The 21,025-nt window shown below is 31.6% G+C and overlaps 1 protein-coding gene across 1 annotated transcript in view; it reads right to left on the reverse strand.

The window, feature by feature from the left end:
• Positions 1 to 1,209: 1,209 nt before the first annotated feature.
• The window catches only part of LOC134695520 (A disintegrin and metalloproteinase with thrombospondin motifs 3-like), a 39,066-nt gene continuing 19,250 nt past the window's right edge, over positions 1,210 to 21,025 (reverse strand). Inside the window, exons 8-17 of the mRNA XM_063556797.1 lie at positions 18,868 to 19,019; positions 17,747 to 17,784; positions 16,793 to 16,898; positions 15,600 to 15,767; positions 14,078 to 14,222; positions 12,770 to 12,889; positions 12,133 to 12,184; positions 9,534 to 9,872; positions 2,672 to 2,826; positions 1,210 to 1,828 (exon numbers count right to left, since the gene is read on the reverse strand). Coding sequence (XP_063412867.1) covers positions 1,643 to 1,828; positions 2,672 to 2,826; positions 9,534 to 9,872; positions 12,133 to 12,184; positions 12,770 to 12,889; positions 14,078 to 14,222; positions 15,600 to 15,767; positions 16,793 to 16,898; positions 17,747 to 17,784; positions 18,868 to 19,019 — 1,461 coding nt within the window. The 3' untranslated portion in view covers positions 1,210 to 1,642. The remainder of the gene's footprint in view (positions 1,829 to 2,671; positions 2,827 to 9,533; positions 9,873 to 12,132; positions 12,185 to 12,769; positions 12,890 to 14,077; positions 14,223 to 15,599; positions 15,768 to 16,792; positions 16,899 to 17,746; positions 17,785 to 18,867; positions 19,020 to 21,025) is intronic.

Consider the following 21,025-nt stretch of genomic DNA (forward strand, 5'->3'; position numbering starts at 1 on the left):
AACATCGTCATATCTTCCCTTGGTAATACTTTCTCCATAACTCAATTACTTAAAAAACATAACACATGCAGTTTATACCAGTACAGATATCTTGTTAATAAAAATTACTAACAGTAAATGACACGTAAAATATTAAAAATAATAATGAAAAGACGTGAAATTTGACAAAGATTAGCAACATCGCCCATATCTAATGTATTACCTTTTTTAAACCAACAATTAAGATACTTTTGATAAAGAAAACAGTATCATATCGTCATGAATGTGGGTTTGGGTGGTGGCATAATAAAAGGGGTATGTCAGTGTCAACTCAATTAGTGTCATACCTCACATATATAATATATATATTTATAAATTTTAACATGTTTTCTATATTAGACAATTAAAAGTCAGCCAAAGCACGCCTCCGGGTGCGGTATTTTCTCGCTGCATTGAAGACCCATGTGTGGCCTTCGGCTGTTATCTGCTCTATGGTCGGTTTGTCGTCTCTTTGACACGTTAATTCTCAATTTTATTTGTATCCGTCATTCATGAAGCTTCATATCGCATCCAGGTTTAGTAAAGTGTATATCATATTTATATATATATGAATATCAATTATATGGTCATTTTTATAAATTTCCTGTTTAAAACAAAACTTTGAATATTTCGAAAAACTAAGGATTTTCTTAATCCAGGAATAGATGACCTTAGCCGTATTTGGCACAACCTTTGGAGCGTCACTGATGAGTCTTATGTAGACGAATCGCACGTTTTGCGTATTAAATAAACTATATACACATAATTTATATTGGTCCTGTATCATAATTATTGTTTTACATTTGACATGTGTAAGAGGTAGCAAAAAATGTTTTGTAGTTCGCATCATCGACGAAAATGGTTTATTCTTGGTGGCTCTCTTGTTTTCCTATGTTTACTTTTTTATGAGCAAACAAGCTAACCGTCTCCTTTAAGTTCAAAATAAGGGTTTCACGAATACCGTTTTAAATGAGGTTGGATTATTGAGTTGCCAACTGTTAAATAAACATCAGCGATGCTTGTTAGTTTATTTTGACGAGTTTTGACCAAACCTACTGCATTACTAACTGCCATTTCTATAATATGTTTTGATCAATATTTAATTAAAAAATTATATTTTAATTGTGCATTTAACTCGTAGCTAATGACTGTATAAGAAGTAAAATTTATATAATTACTAGACAGGAAACAAACATTACATGCAGGATTTAATAGTTATTAAAGTCTCACCACTTGTTTAACATTATACATTCCAATAGACAAAATTGCGCATAACATAACATTGCAATACATATAAAAAAAAATGCATATACATAATGAAATGAGTATTTGTACATATTAACAATGATCAATCATTGCTTAATTTTGTTTTAGGTATGAATGCAATCTTCCCCAATTGCTTTAAGCAAATAGCAACAATCAACACGTGTTTATTATTGTTGTATAACTCATTAATGTCACAGTTTTTGACCCCAACAAATCACATGAATATTGCATCATACACAGGTGATTTAATTATGTAACCTGAGAACATAACACGTTTAACATATTATGCAACAATATAAGATATGCATCATATGACAACTTCCTCAGATCACATGATCTGTTTGTCATATGACGAGTATTATACGTGTTGAAGATAACTGTATTGTCGTTGAGCACGTTGAACTTTCGGCACTGATTGTCTAACTACGTTGTCGTAAACCATAGATTGATTCAAGTATCCTTTCTTTGGTTGTGCTACATTATCGTAAACCATAGCTTGATTTAAATAACCTCTCGGTGGTTGAGCTTGGCGTAAACTACTCGTCTGCAAATGAAAGAAATCGTCATACTTGATATTAAACAAACTAATAAACTTAAACTTAAAATAAACTTTATTTCTTTTACACTTGTCCCATATGAACAACGAACATACATAGTTATTTTTTAAATGTGTTGCCTAAAGCACTTTTCCGGATATACTTTCATCATCATGCTTTAAAGAGAGGCGAAAGATACTAATTGGAAATTTAATCTCATAGTTTGAAAAATTGCAAAGAAAAATTCAAAGATACAAACAGCAGTACACAAAACACAACATAAAAGAAGCACTGAGAAACATGACCCAATAAAACATCCAAGATGATTTCAGGAGGTCCGGAAGGGTAAGCAATCAAAACCAAAATGATGTGAAGCTACTGAAATAGAGGGAGGGAGACGGAAGATTCTTATCGGTTCGGTCGTTTATTTTAATATGTGGTACCGCATGCTTTTTGACGCGGCAAACACTTTTGTTTCAAATTGAATCATATTTGTATCCGGCTTGTCATGCAGCAGATTATTTATTTTTCATTAACAGATCAAGTTGTCAAAGTTATTCATTTTTAATACTTATCAAGCCAGTTAATTTATGAAATCAAACGGTCGTCCCTTACATTCATGTCAATACTAATTCGGTGTCTTTCAAGACTTTTGTTATCTTCATAAATATAAAAAAAAATCACGATGTTTGTTGATAAAAGAATAGTTTTTTGGTATAAATGTTATGCTACATTTTGTTTAAAATTTAATCGATAGCACATTTTAAACAATGTTTATACAAGAGATTGGATGTCCCTTTGTTTTTTCAAGCTTGCAAACAACTTGGAAGTAGAACAAACTCAATACTTACTTGTCTTTTCTGAACTGGTTTCTGAACTGGTTTTTGTGTTTGTTTTGGTTTTGATGTGGTGTCAGACTTTCGACAACAGCAACAGGTCATTGTTATTATGATTATTACAATAAGTATCGTAGCACCGGCGAACAAGGCAATGATAACGAATAAATCTGAAAGAAATAAAAAGTAAAGATTATAACGTAATGATTATTTAAATAAGTTTTGTAGCACCGGCTAACAAGGCAATGATAACAAATAAATCTGAAAGAAATAAAAAGTAATGATTTAAACGTTATATTTTTATGTAGACGAAGTAAATTGTAAACTTGTCGTATTAAAAGAGGGACGAAAGATACCAGAGGGAAAGTCAAACTCATAAATCGAAAACAAACTGACAACGCCATGGCTAAAAATGAAAACAAAGACAAACAGAAAAACAATAGTAAAACATAACACAACATAGAAAACTAAAGAATAAGCAACACGAACCCCACAAAAAAACTAGGGGTGATATCAGGTGCTCCAGAAGGGTAAGAAGATCCTGCTCCGAATGTGGCACCCATCGTGTTGTTTATGTGATAACCGATACAAGTCTTTCAATTGTATACGCCAAACATGCGTTTCATCAATAAAAGACCCATAAGTGACATACGAACTAAACGCTTTAAAGTACAAATAAGTACGAAGTTGGAGATCATTAGAACGTTAATAAATTCAAAAAGTAAAATAACAAAAATACCGAACTCCGAGGAAAGTATTTAACGGAAAGTCCATAATCAAACGGCAAATTGAAAAGTTAAACACATCAAAGGAAAGAACATTAACTGTCATATTTTTTTCTGTAGAAAATGGTGGATTAAACCTGGTTTTATAGCTAACTCAAACTCTCATTTGCAAGATGACTGGTAAATACGAGTATAATGTTAATTGAAGTCTACAACATGTACATATTCACATAAAGACAGACAGACAAAAACAAAGGATCAAACCAAAACAAATCAAAGAAACATTTGGAGACCACTTTTTGACATGCTTATGATCCGTCAAAGAAAAGACATATTTTTTTAAAACTCCCTTAAATAAAGAATTTTTCAACACTCCGTTTGACATAAAAAAAAAAATATATATTTTAAGCAACTACGGCACGAGAGTAAAATTTTATAAATGTGTTGAATTATATATCGTCATTTAAGAAAAAAACTATTTTACGTTTACCTTTAAATGATTTATTCTATTTTTATCAATTGCACTCATTCTTGTATATGACCCTTTTGTAATAATATCTTTGTTTATATTTTTAAATATTCTAAATATTATACCCTCGTTACATTTCTATAAATAGTCATATCCTATATCATACCCTCAAACCGTCAAAGGTATGTTTTCACAATTGATTTAATCTGAATGGTATGTTTTATACAGTTGAATAAAACTGAATGGTATGTTTTATACAGTTGAATAAAACTGAATGGTATGTTTTATACAGTTGAATAAAACTGAATGGTATGTTTTATACAGTTGAATAAAACTGAATGGTATGTTTTATACAGTTGAATAAAACTGAATGGTATGTTTTATGCAGTTGATTTAAACTGAATGGTATGTTTTATACAGTTGAATAAAACTGAATGGTATGTTTTATACAGTTGAATAAAACTGAATGGTATGTTTTATACAGTTGAATAAAACTGAATGGTATGTTTTATACAGTTGAATAAAACTGAATGGTATGTTTTATACAGTTGAATAAAACTGAATGGTATGTTTTATACAGTTGAATTAAACTGAATGGTATGTTTTATACAGTTGAATAAAACTGAATGGTATGTTTTATACAGTTGAATAAAACTGAATGGTATGTTTTATACAGTTGAATAAAACTGAATGGTATGTTTTATACAGTTGAATAAAACTGAATGGTATGTTTTATACAGTTGAATAAAACTGAATGGTATGTTTTATGCAGTTGATTTAAACTGAATGGTATGTTTTATACAGTTGAATAAAACTGAATGGTATGTTTTATACAGTTGAATAAAACTGAATGGTATGTTTTATACAGTTGAATAAAACTGAATGGTATGTTTTATACAGTTGAATAAAACTGAATGGTATGTTTTATACAGTTGAATAAAACTGAATGGTATGTTTTATACAGTTGAATTAAACTGAATGGTATGTTTTATACAGTTGAATAAAACTGAATGGTATGTTTTATACAGTTGAATAAAACTGAATGGTATGTTTTATACAGTTGAATAAAACTGAATGGTATGTTTTATACAGTTGAATAAAACTGAATGGTATGTTTTATACAGTTGAATAAAACTGAATGGTATGTTTTATACAGTTGAATAAAACTGAATGGTATGTTTTATACAGTTGAATAAAACTGAATGGTATGTTTTATGCAGTTGAATAAAACTGAATGGTATGTTTTATGCAGTTGAATAAAACTGAATGGTATGTTTTATACAGTTGAATAAAACTGAATGGTATGTTTTATACAGTTGAATAAAACTGAATGGTATGTTTTATACAGTTGAATAAAACTGAATGGTATGTTTTATGCAGTTGATTTAAAATGAAAGGCATGTTTTATACAGTTGATTTAAGTAATCAATTAAAGTTAAACTGGGTTAAATCAGTAATGAAAGTTATTAAATAGCCTAAAACAAAATTCCCACCCGTTTTTATGAATGAAATAAATTTTAAATGGTTTGTTAATTAAATATTGCTTTATATCACCATGCACTTTGTTGGCCGGGTCAATGGTAACGGTGAATAATGAGAACATAATAACTTAAATACACATCAACAAATTTAAACTGTTGTGTTACAGTTTCTCTTTCGTCTACTTGTACAGTTCTCGGACCAAAGTGGTGTACTTGAATTGTACACAATGTACTTAGATATCTTCTAATGTTAAACTGCGGACGAAATTCATTTTCTCGAAACCAGCCCTACACCAACATTTATTTAAATATGGCCTGTTATTGAAGTCAATGATGACCTGTTTTACTCCACGCAATATAAGTTAGTATAATTTAAAGTAAATATACACCCATATGGGTCAATTGCTTAAAAACAAACACGAGGAGTGAAATAAAAACAATATGTATATAAATCATGCCATTATCAATGTCATATTTATGTAAGATATACATTTTATAATACATTTTATTGACTTACCGACCTCAAACAATATGACTCAAAAAATAAAACTAATAAAAAGTCAACGTTAACAGGGGTTGTTTTTTAAAAGTTGGGACTGTTTAATGTTGTGTAGAAAATGATCAAAAAAGCTGGTGTATATTAGTTTGTTTCCACAGAAGACTTAAAGTTCGGCTTCATAACTTAAAACCTGGGACTTGCCGATGTTATCATTAAATATCGCTCCAAATTGTTTGAAAGTTATATGAGTAGCCAACTGTACAAACCACGTGACACCCCCCCCCCCTTTTTTTGAGTTTTTTGAAGGAGAACAGTTATACAATGTATTCTTTTTGAAAAGTGAATATAAAACTAAAATATACATAATCTTGAAACATTGTCCCTCCAATGTAATATACACGTGTTTTACTTTATGTTCGAGGGCAGATAGTGTTGCAAGTAAGGGATGTATATATCTATAACATCTAAATGTTTATTGCGTGTGTAATATTAATCTGTCGTATAACCCTTGTGTATTCAAGAGACGGACTTACCTACAGAACTGATCAAGAAGTTCACATACCCATTCAGGAAGCAAAGTTGTATTGTTCTGGTTTGAGGATGCATACCAGGGGTTGAAGTCATAAAACTTTGCCTAAGTGCTAGGAGCACAAAAAGCAGGCTCAAAACATGAAATCCAGCATTTTTAATCTTCGATTTGGGAGTATGAGTACAAAAAACTGAATCATGTTGATGTTATGGCTTTATTGAATAATGTTAGTTTACTGGAATGCTCAGATGTTTTAAGGTTATGTTATCAAAGAATGACAAGACCACATCAAATAATGAAAGAAACACATCAAGTAGTGTAAAATCGTCGAATTTTGAAACATCATTACGTAATGTTTTAAAAAACCATATATTATAAAAGAGCATATAAAATACTGATCTAAATTAAAGTTGGTATAGGTTACTCCTACATATATCTTTCTTAACAATCGATTAGTTTAAGGATTGATGAAATGTTTTATGGAAGCTTTTTTTTTCTCGTAGGTGTATGATTCTTCAAATGATGCAACCTTTGATAAAGCATTTAAAAAAATGTAACCAATGCATGTTTATCACTTGTGAGGTTTTTTTTCTAAACAAGAAAGGTGCGATGGATATTTTGCTTTTAACTATGTTCAAATGTAGGTTTCAATTATAGAACATAGAGAATGGAAATGGGGAATGTGTAAAAAAAAAATTGACCAAATAGTCCACAAAAGTGTTTAAACTATCATTTATCATCTCTCAACCATGACATGAGCTGATACTATAAAGTTTTATACTAAGTTAGAATAATTTAAAGTAAATATACACCCATATGGTTCAATTGCTTAAAAACAACACGAGGAGGGAATGTGTAAAAAAAAAAAACTTGACCAAATAGTCCACAAAAATGTTTAAACTATCATTTATCATCTCTCAACCATGACATGAGCTGATACTATAAAGTTTTATACTTAGCTGAATGCATTAATGGCTTTGTATGTTTTGAAAGAGTTGTGGATTGAATCCACATTGATTGACTCTTAACAATATGTTGCTTTCACTGTTATCTACATTTATATCTGCACTTTTTTGTTTACTATTACCAATGTTATTTAAACTGATCGGGTGGAGCTTATGTTTTAATTCCCATACGGGCAATCTATTTAAAGATGTGTGTGATAAGGATGATTGCCGTAATAATTATTATTGAATTCTAATCACCTATCTGTGTCACCAAACGCATATACAAAAAAAATGAGTGTATGATATAGGACGAATAACTGGATACTTCATTGATGAGTTTATCTCAACACACCTGTCTATATGGACTGATCTTAAATGAGCGAACTTCTCAAACCCCGCCCAGTCAAGTTAAATAAATCAAGTAATAATAAAGGGTTATTGACATTCACTTTAGTATTAAAACAATATTCAAGACAAGACAATTTATTACAACTTACACACACGTATGGTGCTACAAGAGGATAACAATTATACATTAACAATTCAAGAGGTGTTTTTTTTTATTTGAAATGTTTAATAGTTTAGTGTTTCGTATGAAAAAAAAAATACAAAAATAAAATATCAAAAATGAAACATTATCGGACAAAGGGGAATTACTCAAACTAGCGCTGCATAGATTCTACATCATAACAATCAAAACTACAAACAATAATATCTGTATAGCTACATTAACTCTCAAACCAATCATTTATACATATGCATGAACGTGTGAATGCTGAAAGTTATGAAACAATGGTAATAGTACGAAGACGTTAAATACTTTTGTGTCTATTTTTATTTCGATGTGTGTGGCTCAGGCTTATTTAAATATATTACACAATTATGCGACGTCTTTATTATTGCAAAATTTACGACGAGATACACGATGGTGTTGAAAAAATAAAAACACAATCTCGTATTTTCAATTAGTTATACAGTATTTCTATGAAGCGTTTCCTAAGGGAGCACCAATTTAACTTCAAATGAAACGTCAACAGTAGTATACAGCTGTTCAAACCCGGGTAACAAACTAAAACTGAGGGAATCACTTCAAATATACGAGGAGAACTACGACACAACAGAAACACAACATTAAAATGTAACATCCACAGAAACGAACTATAATATAACAATGGCCATTTTTCTGACTTAGTACAGGACATTTTAATTTAAAAAAAAAAATGGTTGGTTGAACCAGGTTTTGTGGCCTGGCAAACCTCCCGCTTGTAAGGCAATGTTAAAAAAGAACATTAAAATGACAACATTACATGGTAGGACTACAATACAAATAAATGGGAGCACATATAGGACAGAGAAACACACGAATAATAGCTAACAAAAGATACCAGGTTTAAAATGTTAATACGCCAGACGCGCATTTCGTCCACACAAGACTAACTAGTTCGAAAGTCAAAAAAAAAATAAGGTATACAGTTGAATAAAATTGAGGACCAACAGTTCCAAAAAGTTGTGCCAAATACGGCTAGCATTTTCTTCCTGGGATAAGAACATCATTGTCATTTAGAATAATTCGTACTTTTGCAAACAGTATTTTTTTTATAAAATGACTATATGATAGATATCAATGATAAAACCGGTGACCAACTACAAAAAAAACCGGATAAATAAATAACCTTAACCAGCATATAAAAATGCACAGCCGCGTTAGACAAATCGATAAACGCACAAATTTAGGATTAGGATAGAAAAAAAGACGGGGTCTGAAAAAACTGTATAGCAGGAAAGTTTTAAAAAGATTCAAACCCTTTAAAACAAATTATTTTTTCATGCATTAATTTTTTTTCGTAATCACTTATTTTCGAGAATCGAAGAATACATCGATTTCATTGTTTGTCAAAGTTTGCTACATAAGATTTAAACTTCGCCAAACATTTAAATTCGGGATTCTTTATTATTTGCGAAATTAACCACAAAATGGTAAATTACGAATAAGATGAATTCACAGTGTATAAGGACATTTCGTAGAAGCTAATATATATAAGAAGATGTGTTATGAGTGCCAATGAGACAACTCTCGAATCAAGTCATAATTTGTAAAAGTAAATCATAATGGATTAAAATACGGCCTTCAACACGGAGCATTGGCTCGCAAAGAACAGAAATGTATAAAGGGCTTCGCTAATAACAAGACGTGTAAAACCATTTAATCAGGAAGACATCTACTTACAATCTTTCTCTTCTTCTTCTGTGATAACAGTAACTCCTGGTTGACCCGTAGCAGGTGATGCTGTTGTTCTTGTTGTCTGTGTAGGTAGTGCTCTAGTTGTTCCTCTAGTAGTTGTCGCCCGAGTTGTAGTTGCCGTGGTGGTTGTAGCTCTGGTTGTTGTAGCTCTAGTAGTTGTAGCTCTAGTCGTTGTCGGTGCTGTTGTTGTTGGGTTACAAGATGCACAACAAGATGATTGAATCTGTGTTTGAGCACAGTTATTCGGTCCTTGTACAATCATATCTTGGCATGTCCAACCATTACCAAATATTACACCAACCTGGTCTCCATACAAGCATGTGTCTATTGTAAACAAAAAAAATAGTTTGGTGTATTGACGTTAAGGTTTATAAAATGGTATTTATCAATAATGATTTTTTTTTGATTACCGATGTTTTGTCCACATATTTTGTCTTTACCTTTATATCTTAACTCATCCGATAGTTTCTTATGATTTTCTTTAGCAAGACCTATATTGTTTTTTTTTATTTTAGTCATGCATATGTCTAGATCTAAAACCCTTTTCCGGACAAAATTGTTTATATCTAAAAAAATAAAATGCAATTTTTACTACAGAATTTATGCAGATGATGTTTCATTTTCCGATGATTTTAACCAGCAGAAATTCTGCAAATGTTTAGTTCACTTACACTGAATACCTTTCATGCACAAAACCTTAATAGCAAGCGAGTGAAATGTGTATCTGTTATTTTTCTTTTTGAAATTGAATGTACTATACAGTACTTGTGGAACCTGATGTTTGGTGAGCAGATCGCATATTTAAAATTATATTCCACATTCGTTTTGTTTTCAAGAACATGAAATAAGTTTTTAACACATAAAAAAAGAAATTCGTAAGGGTTCCGCGGTACCCAGTGTTTCGCCTACTTTTGCTGAAAATCGCAGGCTCAACAAAAATGAAGAAAAACATCAATAAAAATAATACTGTTGACACTATCTTTTGATTGTAAGTAGCTTCCTTCTAGATATAGTACTAGCTTTTGATCATTAACAAGCTTATGTCTAAGTTTGGTACAAATTCAAAATAGTATAAAACAAAAAATATTTTTTTTTTTCAATTTAACCACAGAGTGAACGTGCTGTTTCCTGGCAGAAAATCTAAGTCCATTTAAAAGTAAAATACAGAAAAATGGATTTATTGTTTTACAAAATTTACTTTTGTATACTATCTTTTGATGATGAAAAAGCGTCTGTCCATGTTTGTTACAAACCCATGATAGTTAATATGTGACTTATAAAATTTTCTGACGTCAGACACGCGAGTCAATGAATGGGTTTGTAGATAGATGTTTTTGTGTTTTGTTAAATTGTTCCTTTTAAAATTGTTACACGATGACTAAATGTGTCCATATTTTGACTATTTTATTTATTATGTCTGTTTAGTTCACGCATCATTGTAAATATAACGGAATTTGATGAGACTGTCATCACAGTGAGAGGATTAGCGCTATAAAACCAGGTTTAATCTACCATTTTCTACATTTTAGGAATATGAGAGTTCTTGTCCATTCGTTTTTTTTTTGGTGTTTTGTTATTTGATTTTCCCATGTGATTATAGACTTAAGATTAGATTTTCCTCTTCGTTCAGTATTTTTGTGATTTTTCTTTTTAAGAAAGTTATTAAAAAAATTTTAAAAATTTAACCACAAAGTGAATGTAATGTTTCCCCGCAAAAACACTTAAGTTCATTTATAAGTAAAATAATTTGGACTAGATTTCTAACAAACAATAAGAAAATACTAACCTATTAGTGTCCATTGTTTTCAAAATTTGAAATTATAAACATCGAATGACAAGTAATGTTGGATAGGGACATTACATTTTAAATCCCAGCCCCAGATATCCTTTATTCGCCGTCTTATGATATAATTGATTTATATATCTAAAGTCAAAGATAAACTGATACAACATAGCAGAACAAAGGAGGACGATGCAAAGACAGACAAATCAAGAACAACATTTCATTCAAAGGCACAGATTGAACAACACGATCCAAAAATGTAATCCCATGTGATCTGGAGAGTACGACATTTAGCCTCACTTAAGTCACTCTCATATATCAGTGTATTCATGTACTAGTTAATTTGCAAGAGTAAGGAGCATTTGCTTCAGTTGTTGCCCCAGTAAATATGTTGAATCAAACATTCAAAAACCATCACTTGTTAAATTATATCCGTTATCCCTTTGTCAACATAGAAGTACATAAACAATTCATCAAGTACTGTTTGGTCTGGGACAATAAGACACACAAAGCGATCGTCTGAATGCTCAATAATTAAATACCTGAGAAAACAATACGTACTACAGTCAAACCTACTTAAGAGACAACCTGTATTTAGCAAAAACCTGTCTAAGACCATTGATTTTAAATCACTCTGTAGTATATTTTATATAGATTGAAGCTGTAGTAAAAGACAACCTGTCTGAAGAGACCACGTTTTCGCTCTCCCTTAGGTGGTCTCTAAAAACAGGTTTCACTTTAATACTTCAATTAGGAATATGTTGTTCTCAATAATTAGACACATGAGTAAACAATACATACCACTGCCACTAGGAGCACTTGATGATGATGTACACACTCCTGTTCTACACCACTACAAACAGTAACAAAAATAAGTGTACAACGTCTTTAGTACGTTTAGAAAGCTTTATGCATAACATTATTATATGTTGGTCTTTTTTGTATGCTTTCAAAAAATAACAATTGAATATCTGATTATTACACACACATAGTACATATTTATATTTTATTTATATTTTCAGAAGGAATATGTGTAAGTTGTGTATGATTCATTTTATGATCAGATGTAAACAATATTTTTTATTTAACAAGATCTTCTGTTATTCATGTATGGTAATTTTTTTATGGTAACGTCTTGCTGTTTTGTCTATAATACTCCTTATATGTGATGTACATATCAAGAAAGGACTTTATGGAGTCAAAATGTGGCATTGTCCTAAAGATAAATTCTTCTTTCAAAGCAAAACCTAACCATTGAATAATATAAAATTTATCTTGATTTGTTTCTTCCCAATCGATTTACCAGATGTGAAGATTGGTAACATACTCTACCCTCTATTTAGATTTCCCTTTTGTTTCCACACAATGTTCTGTGTCCAGCAAGATTGATTTACGAACAGTGACTTACTCGTGTTACTGTCGCCTTTATTTAGCTTACCTTTTTGTTCCCGCACAACGTTCCGTCTCCAGCAGTATAACTTTGACATTGTGAAGGATTATTGAGCGTGGAGCACCATAAGACGGAACATATTGAAGAAAAGTCACCAGAGTATTGTTGCTATGGGAAAAATAATATGTTTCAGCAGCATGTAAAGAGTAAAATCACAAAATTACTGAACTTAGAGGAAATATAATTCGGAAAGTCCATAATCACATGGCAAAATTAACAAAACGCATCGAAAACGAATGGACAAGAACTGTCATATTTCTGACTTGGTACAGTCATTTTGAAATGTAGAAAATTGTGGATTAAACCTGGTTCTATAGCGCTAACCCTCTCACTTTAATGACAGTCTCATCAAATTTCGTTATATTTACATCAATGCGTTAAACAAAAAGACACACAATAAATAAAATAGTCAAAATATGGCTTAATTTAATATCAACACACACTTTAACTAAATTTGGAATGTGAATCCTTTTCTGGTTGTCTATCATCTTATTGTGTTTATTTGTCATGTAACCGTGACGTCATTAACGGGTTTTTTTACGATTTTATACCTAAAAGTCGAATTGAGAATTAAATAAATTAATTATTATAATCGTTACTTTTTTACGTTTTATAATTTTCATTCTTATACAAGTAATAGTTATTTAACTATAATTATTATCATTATCATTACATTGAGTATCAAGTGTGGCCAGATCACAATGTGTTTCTTAGTGTTGTGTTTAGTGCACTATTGTTTTTTCTGGTGATCTTCATTTAGGCATTGCGTTGTCAGTGTATTTTCGACTTTTGAATACCCGGCAATGTCCACTTGTATTTTTTGTTCATCTGATGAGTTAAGCCTTTTTCAACTAATTTTTATAGTTCGTTCTTATGTTGTACTGTTATATCACTGTCCCAGGTTAGGGGAGGGTTGGGATCCCGCTAACATGTTTAACCCCGCCACATTATAAATGTATGTGCCTGTCCCAGTCAGGAGCCTGTAATTCAGTGGTTGTCGTTTGTTTATGTGTAATATATTTCTTTTTCGTTCATTTTTTTACATGAAAAAGGCCGTTTTTTTCTCGTTTGTCTTATCGGGGCCTTTTATAGCTGACTATGCGGTATGGGCATTGCTCATTGTTGAAAGCCTTATCGTGACCTATAGTTGTTAATGTATGTGTCATTTTGGTCTCTTGTGGATAGGTGTCTCATTGGCAATCATACCACATCTTCTTTTTGTTATATTGAATGTCTTTCTGGCATCTGTCATCTCTCTTTTACAACTGGATGCCTCAGTTAGGATAAACAACATACCCTGCACATAACAGATCCTGTCCCCACCATGTGTTCACATTGTTGATCAGCATTATATATCTGACCAGGTAAATTATTCCTTTCAGGGTATAATGCATTACTATTGTAATTGGGATCTAAAGTGGTCATACACTGTATATTATTCCTGAAAAGGGAGGGGAAATAACTAGTGAATGTAATTATAAATACAAAAGATGTAATATAGAACCTTAAACATAAAGCTATTTTTAAACTTATTGGTGGGTTTCTGTTTATCAATAGTTTTTCGTTCAATTGCATGCATCTTTGTTACAATTATTCACAATGTCAGTCTGACCTACCTCTGTTATGTACCGATTATCATGTTATCTGCATGTTGATATCGTAAAATATCAGTTGCGATACATAATTATGAAGCTTTTTGTCGAGTGAGCGTAGCGAACAAGATCAAAAAGCCTTAATTGATGTCAAGTAGCTGCTATTTTACAATATCAATATGCAGATAATCTGATAATCGATTTATCGGGCTATATTTGCGTGTTAAAGAAGTGTCTTCTTTGTTTTACCAGCACACAAAAGATGACTTGATAAGTTACGGTCAAAGTTATTTACGTCGGTTCAAACATTATGACGTCGTTGATAAGTCCGGGTCAACGTATTTGACGTCACAAAGACATGATACGGAATACTATTAAGAGCTGAACAGAGTGATATAGACAGTGGGACGACCGATAACACATGTTATCACAGCTAACCTAAAAGTATTTTAACCTCATGACAAGCATTACATGCCTAAATATTTAGAAATTATGAACATGTTGTCATTTTGGATATTGATACAATCAAACTTGTTCTGGGACTGAAATTTTTAAAACTATTGATTGATTTACATGTTTCGAAGTTCAACGAAGCGTATATTTCGCTGAACAAGTATACATTATTGTTGAGGGGCAAGCTGAAGCTTACTGGTTTGGGATTTTCTCGCTGTGTTGAAGATCCATTGGCGGCTTTTGGTGTGTTTTCTGCCCTTTGGTTGGTATGGTGTCTCTTTGACACATTCCTCAGTTCCAGTCTCAATTTTATTTATTTCTGATTTTCGGGTGTTGTAAAATGTGAACTATAATGCTAATAATCGATCAATTTGACGCATTAATGAATAGAGCCGTTTTTTCGTATTCACAACTATAGCCTCTACCTTATACTTGAGCAAGAGTATTGTATTTAAATAAAACAATCTGTTAATGACTTGTACATGATGCGGAAGACAATATGATAGCTTTTTAATATAAAACACGATATTATGATAAAAAAAAATAAAAGCTGTAGCCATAATGAAAAAATTGAACTGAAACAAAGAAACTAACTTACGGTAGTGAGAAAACCCGATTAAGGGTTCACATATAACGTAAAGCACATAAAAAATCACGAGTTAAGGAACTCAGAGAATGGGTTAAAATATGACGTAAAAATACATTAAATTCACGTCGTAAGGAAATTATCAGAGTATGGTTTAACATATGACATAAAGCACATATAAACTCACGTAGTAAGGAAATCAATATATGTGTTGAAATACGCTGTAGAGCATGTCGAAAATTTCCAGGGATTGCTTGCCGTGAGAGAATTGGATTGAGGTTGGCTGACTGCAGTCATAATGAACGAGTCACTGGCTCTACATAGATTGCTTGTCCCATCGTGTAGTGCACTCAAACTGTAAAAGAACGTACATTAATTAAAAGGGAAGTATATTAGATTACAAAAACACGACTACAAAAAACAGAAATTGGTACAAACAAAACAATAGTCAGAAAATTAAACAACTATTAATTTTATTTTTCGGCCATTACTAGACATACAAGACGTATCTGAACAGTTAAACGTTAAAAGAGAAAATGTCTGATCTAATAAAGTAAAATAAATGTAAGATATCAATAGTTCAGAATTCTCACAACGCGAAAAGGTCTACCATAGAATGCTAAAAAATATTTATGCAAACTCAGACTATTTAACCAATTAAGGAAATTATTAAGATTTCTGTTGAAATTGATTATAACACTTAAATACTATTGTAGAGTTTTTCCGTCACAAAGATTTACACACATTACATCTCTGCTTGGTGGGTAATTTTAATGATAGCTTAAGTCCCCGTGGGTGCTATATATCCAAAATCCAATTCTCCTGTGTTGATTTGAATGATTCAGTTCTCCGTATTTTCCACTTATAAATTTAGTAAATCGTTTTGGAACTAATGTAGACCTCATAAAGTTAAAGCAGACTTCAGATAGTTTTGTCTTTTTGTTTAGAATCGTTTAACTTGTTTTAATACGTGTTCTTATCTGAAAAATTGGTATCTGAAGGACACCCCAGACACATGTTTCAGTGGCGGATCCAGAACTTTTCCCAAGGGAGGTCCCGCTGACTGAGCGAAGGGGGGCACAATCCAGTCATGCTTCAATGATTCAATTAATCCCTATATAATCAACCAAATTTTTCCCACGAAAGGGGGGTCAGGGCTCACTTGTCACCCTGCCACCGATGTCACATCGCAAACCATGTTGCCAGTCTTGGAATTAATTTCTTATGAAACTGGGACCGAAAAGACTACAAACGACTACAGAAACCTTTTCTTTTTCAGTTGAGATTGGCTTACAGGTGTATTTTAATACTTTCATTACTTGTGTCCAAGTTTGTGTCCTGTCTCAGTTGTTATAGCAAAGTATGTGTTTAAATGTTTACCTGTGTCCAAGCTCGTGTGCTGCCACAGTCAATATACCAAAGTTAAACTTGTCTTCTACAATTGACTGGCTGTTTGCTTGACATAAGGCACCAGTAAAGGCCAAACCTGAAGTGGCATTTTTAGAACTATTTAACATCATAGAAAACATGGCTACTGTTTTTATATGAACACACATTTAGTCTACACTTTTCAATATCACATAATATAAGTATGCATGGTTATTCTGAACCTTTAGAAGTTTAATATGAGCATCTTTAACAACAGTTTTAGTTTTACCCCGCATTTGGTTTTTTTTTCTTTATCGATTTATGAGTTTCGAACAGAGGTATACTACTGTTGTCTTTATTCAAAGTATTGTTTAATATGTAAAACACTTGCTCCTAAGCATTATGAAAAATGTAAACTAACTTATTTTCACGAATACTTCATTTTGCATTTAGCTTCTTTTGGACGACTTCGCGGATATTTATTTTTACGATTTTCGTATTATCCAAGTTTTACTTCGCAAGAGTAACTTAGCTTACGGTAAAACCTTAATGTATCTTTTTAACATTTAAGTTTTCGTATACAGATCTCTTTTTAAGCACTGGTATAGAGTAAATGATTATGTGGATCGAGAACCAATCATCGTTTCTATATCCTCAAATTTATTAATGTAAGATTAAGTTTGTTATTTTGTTTATTGTTTTCCATATGGTACATGTATGAGCGTTAAAGAACAAAACTTTAAGACCTGAATATTGTTGCGACACGTCTGTGCAGTTGTTGTCTAATTGGAAGCACGTATAAACGATATCACTCGATGGAGCAATTCATTTCTAAAATAAAGAAACTATTCAAGTTGTTTTGAATGCAAAATGGACATACTTATCTACCACCAAGTTGTCACTCGTCTGAAGTCGGACATGGTTAAGAAATTTATATGGTTTTTTTTTTGTATCTACTATACTTACCAGCAATTGATGCTGAACCATCCTTTATCATTTCATACCTACAATAATTAGAAAAAAATAATACTGTAATTTTTAAAAACACAAACACAGATATACACGCACTCACTTTTTCCGCAAAAATTGAACTTAGTTTATCATGTTAGTATTATATAGAAAGTACCTGGCGCATGCTATAACAAAATATTTTATTTTCTCCAAACATGCATTTTTCATACCCAAACATAAAGAATTGTTGATATCATACAGGAACAAGGGTATTTTATTGTAATCAAAATTGATTTTATTCATTTGAAATTGTGATTAGAAACACTATTTGTTTATTTTTTCTTTGAAATACATTGTTTACACTCCAGCAAACGATTTTATATTCGGGTTGCACTGTATCAATGAATCTATACATTTGCTTATTCATATACAAGTATATATATATATATATAAAATGACTGAATAAATAGTCAACGATCAATCTTACAGGGCGATGGATCATGTTATATGATTCTGTACACTACAAAATATAATATATAACAAGTCAAAAAGGGTACAACATCACCATTAAATAACTATAAAATGAACAAATATTAGATATTTTGGATAACAGATATCCTTCTTCAATAAAAGCACGATTTCAAATGAATCATGTCAATATTCAAACTGAGAATTTTTTTCTAAGTCTTGAATTTATACAATTTAAGCGAACACCACAGACGCTGATACAATTTTAAAATTTCCAAACACAGCGCAAAGATTACAAAGATGTGCCAAATGAAAATAGTTCTTTTCGATGTGAACTGGCACCACTCTAAAATTGCAAAGGTTGTGACAGTTTAGATGTTATAACTGCATTGAGGGCAGTCTTCAAACCAAAAAAATCAAAAATGTCCTCACCGATCCAAGTTGGTATAATATTTCAAATTTGACAACGTCAGGGCAATTGCAACAGAAACTACATATTTAAGGTTCCCAAACGAATAGCAGTCTAATAATGATTAGAAAAATAAGTTTTATCTAATGAGGTAAAATAATTGGACGTGGCTACGTACTTATACATCGATCCCGAATTTATGATACGAGATCTAAATAGAATCATTTTGTTCTTACAATGATACAAGTGATAGTCTTACCCAGTAAATAACATAGCGTGGTCATGCCCTGGTATGCTACTTTGTGATTTGACCCAGGAACTGAAAAGGTTCAACATTTGAGAAGCATCCACTTGGTTAGGAGTGACACCAGTGATTTTAATTGTTTCTGTCCATGGCGCGTCAGATGCTGTCTGAAAAAAACAAAATTATCAAATTAAATAAAAAAATAATCTAAAGATGAAATATTAGTCCACCATGTTGCATAAAAAATGATCGGTGAACTAAAAATAATAATACATGTGAAGTTGATATATTGAGAGAAAATATTAGGGTATGAATCGGGTTGACATAAAAATGAATAATAATGGAGCATAAAAACATACGAAATAAAGAAAAGAGAATAATATGATCCTTAAATATGACGAATAGAGAAATAATAGCCAGAAATTTTTTTTGTGTTTAAGAGCAAAGTTATATCTGATCTTTATTAACGATTTGATTAATGAACTTGAATCTAGCAACAAAGGAGCATTCTTATATGACATTAATAGTAGTTCTCCCGTCCAGGCAGATGACATTTCTCTCATTGCCACAAATCACGAATCCGTTCAGAAAATGGTATCAATTTGTGAACAATACAGCAAATCATGGAGCTTCTCCTTTTCACCCACGAAAAGCAAACTGCTTCAATTCGGCAAAAAACTAACAGGTCCAGATATATTCTTATACAACGAACCTATTCTATCAGTTAAAAGTGCAACACATGTTGGCATTTCACTAGACACTTCAATGAAAACAATGGATCGTACACTGAAAGCGTGTCGAACATTAAGAGCAACCACTGCGTCTGTGATTCGCTCTGGTATTCACCCTGCTGTTCTCAACCCTATAGTATGTGCAAAGATTATTCGCCAAGTATGCTACCCAAAAGCTCTTTACGGATGCGAGATCTGGGGCAAGCTGTCTAAAACAGAAACACTTATGTTAGAACGGACGCATCACTATGTTTGCAAGTTCATTCAAGGATTACCTAGACGGACAAGAACTGATATGTGCCTTTCTCTCATTGGTTGGTTAAACCTAGACAGTTTTATTAATGAACGAAAGTTACTGTTCTTCGGACGAATTTGTAATTTACCACAAAGAGCGATTTCATTTCGTATTCTCGTACGTAAACTTTTTGAACTCAAGTACTTCAATCAAGAGAACACTAACTGTGCATCGGATTTTTCAAAGGACTGTGTGGATATACTCTACAAATACCATTTATCAGACTATTTAACAAAGTTTATGGATAGCGGAAATTTTCCGTCCCAGCGTATATGGAAGCGAATAGTTCACAGATCTATTTTTGAATATGAACTTAACGAATGGCAACAACGTATAAATATAGATAGTGACTTTAACATTTTCAAGAAGATACATAAAGTATTTCAGCCTCATCCTGCATGGACAGTTGCATTAGACTTTCCGTATTTGCGTAAACAGGCAAATTACATAGTATCCCTGTGTTGTTTGGTCCACAATACAAACAGTGATAGTATTTTATGCGATAAATGTGGTAAACTTTTCACCGACCCGTGTATTCACGCAATTTCGTCATGTGACTATTTATCCGACATTCGGGATGAATTCTGGTGCGAGCTTCTATGCTTAAATCCAATAACTTTCAGTGCCTTTCTTGGATCCTTAAATGACGAAGATTTCTGTTACATTTTGCTCTCATGCGAAACCGAATTTGAACTAGACTGTGAGCAGAAAAAACGTTTTCAATTTTTATGTGTCAAATATGTTTACAGATTTTGCAAAAGATTTTCTCATTCCTAATTGACAATATGAATTAATTTCAAAGTTTTGTGTTTTTTTTTTTTTTTTTTTTTTTTTTTTTGTTGTTTTTTTTTTTAGTTTCCCTTCTCAATCCGAATTTACAATGTGAATTAAGTTGAAAGTAGTTTCAATTATTATTATTACTATTTTTTTATTTTTCATTTATGTATTTTTTTTTTTTTATTTTTTTTTTTTTCGATTCAAATTTGTATATATTGTGTTATGCTATTATATTGTATTGATATCACTATCTCTCCTTAGGGAGGCTAATAAAGATATATATATGTATGAATCGGGTTGACATAAAAATGAATAATAATGGAGCATAAAAACATACGAAATAAAGAAAAGAGAATAATATGATCCTTAA

Source organism: Mytilus trossulus, chromosome 13, assembly GCF_036588685.1.
Source record: "Mytilus trossulus isolate FHL-02 chromosome 13, PNRI_Mtr1.1.1.hap1, whole genome shotgun sequence".
Taxonomy (NCBI): domain Eukaryota; kingdom Metazoa; phylum Mollusca; class Bivalvia; order Mytilida; family Mytilidae; genus Mytilus; species Mytilus trossulus.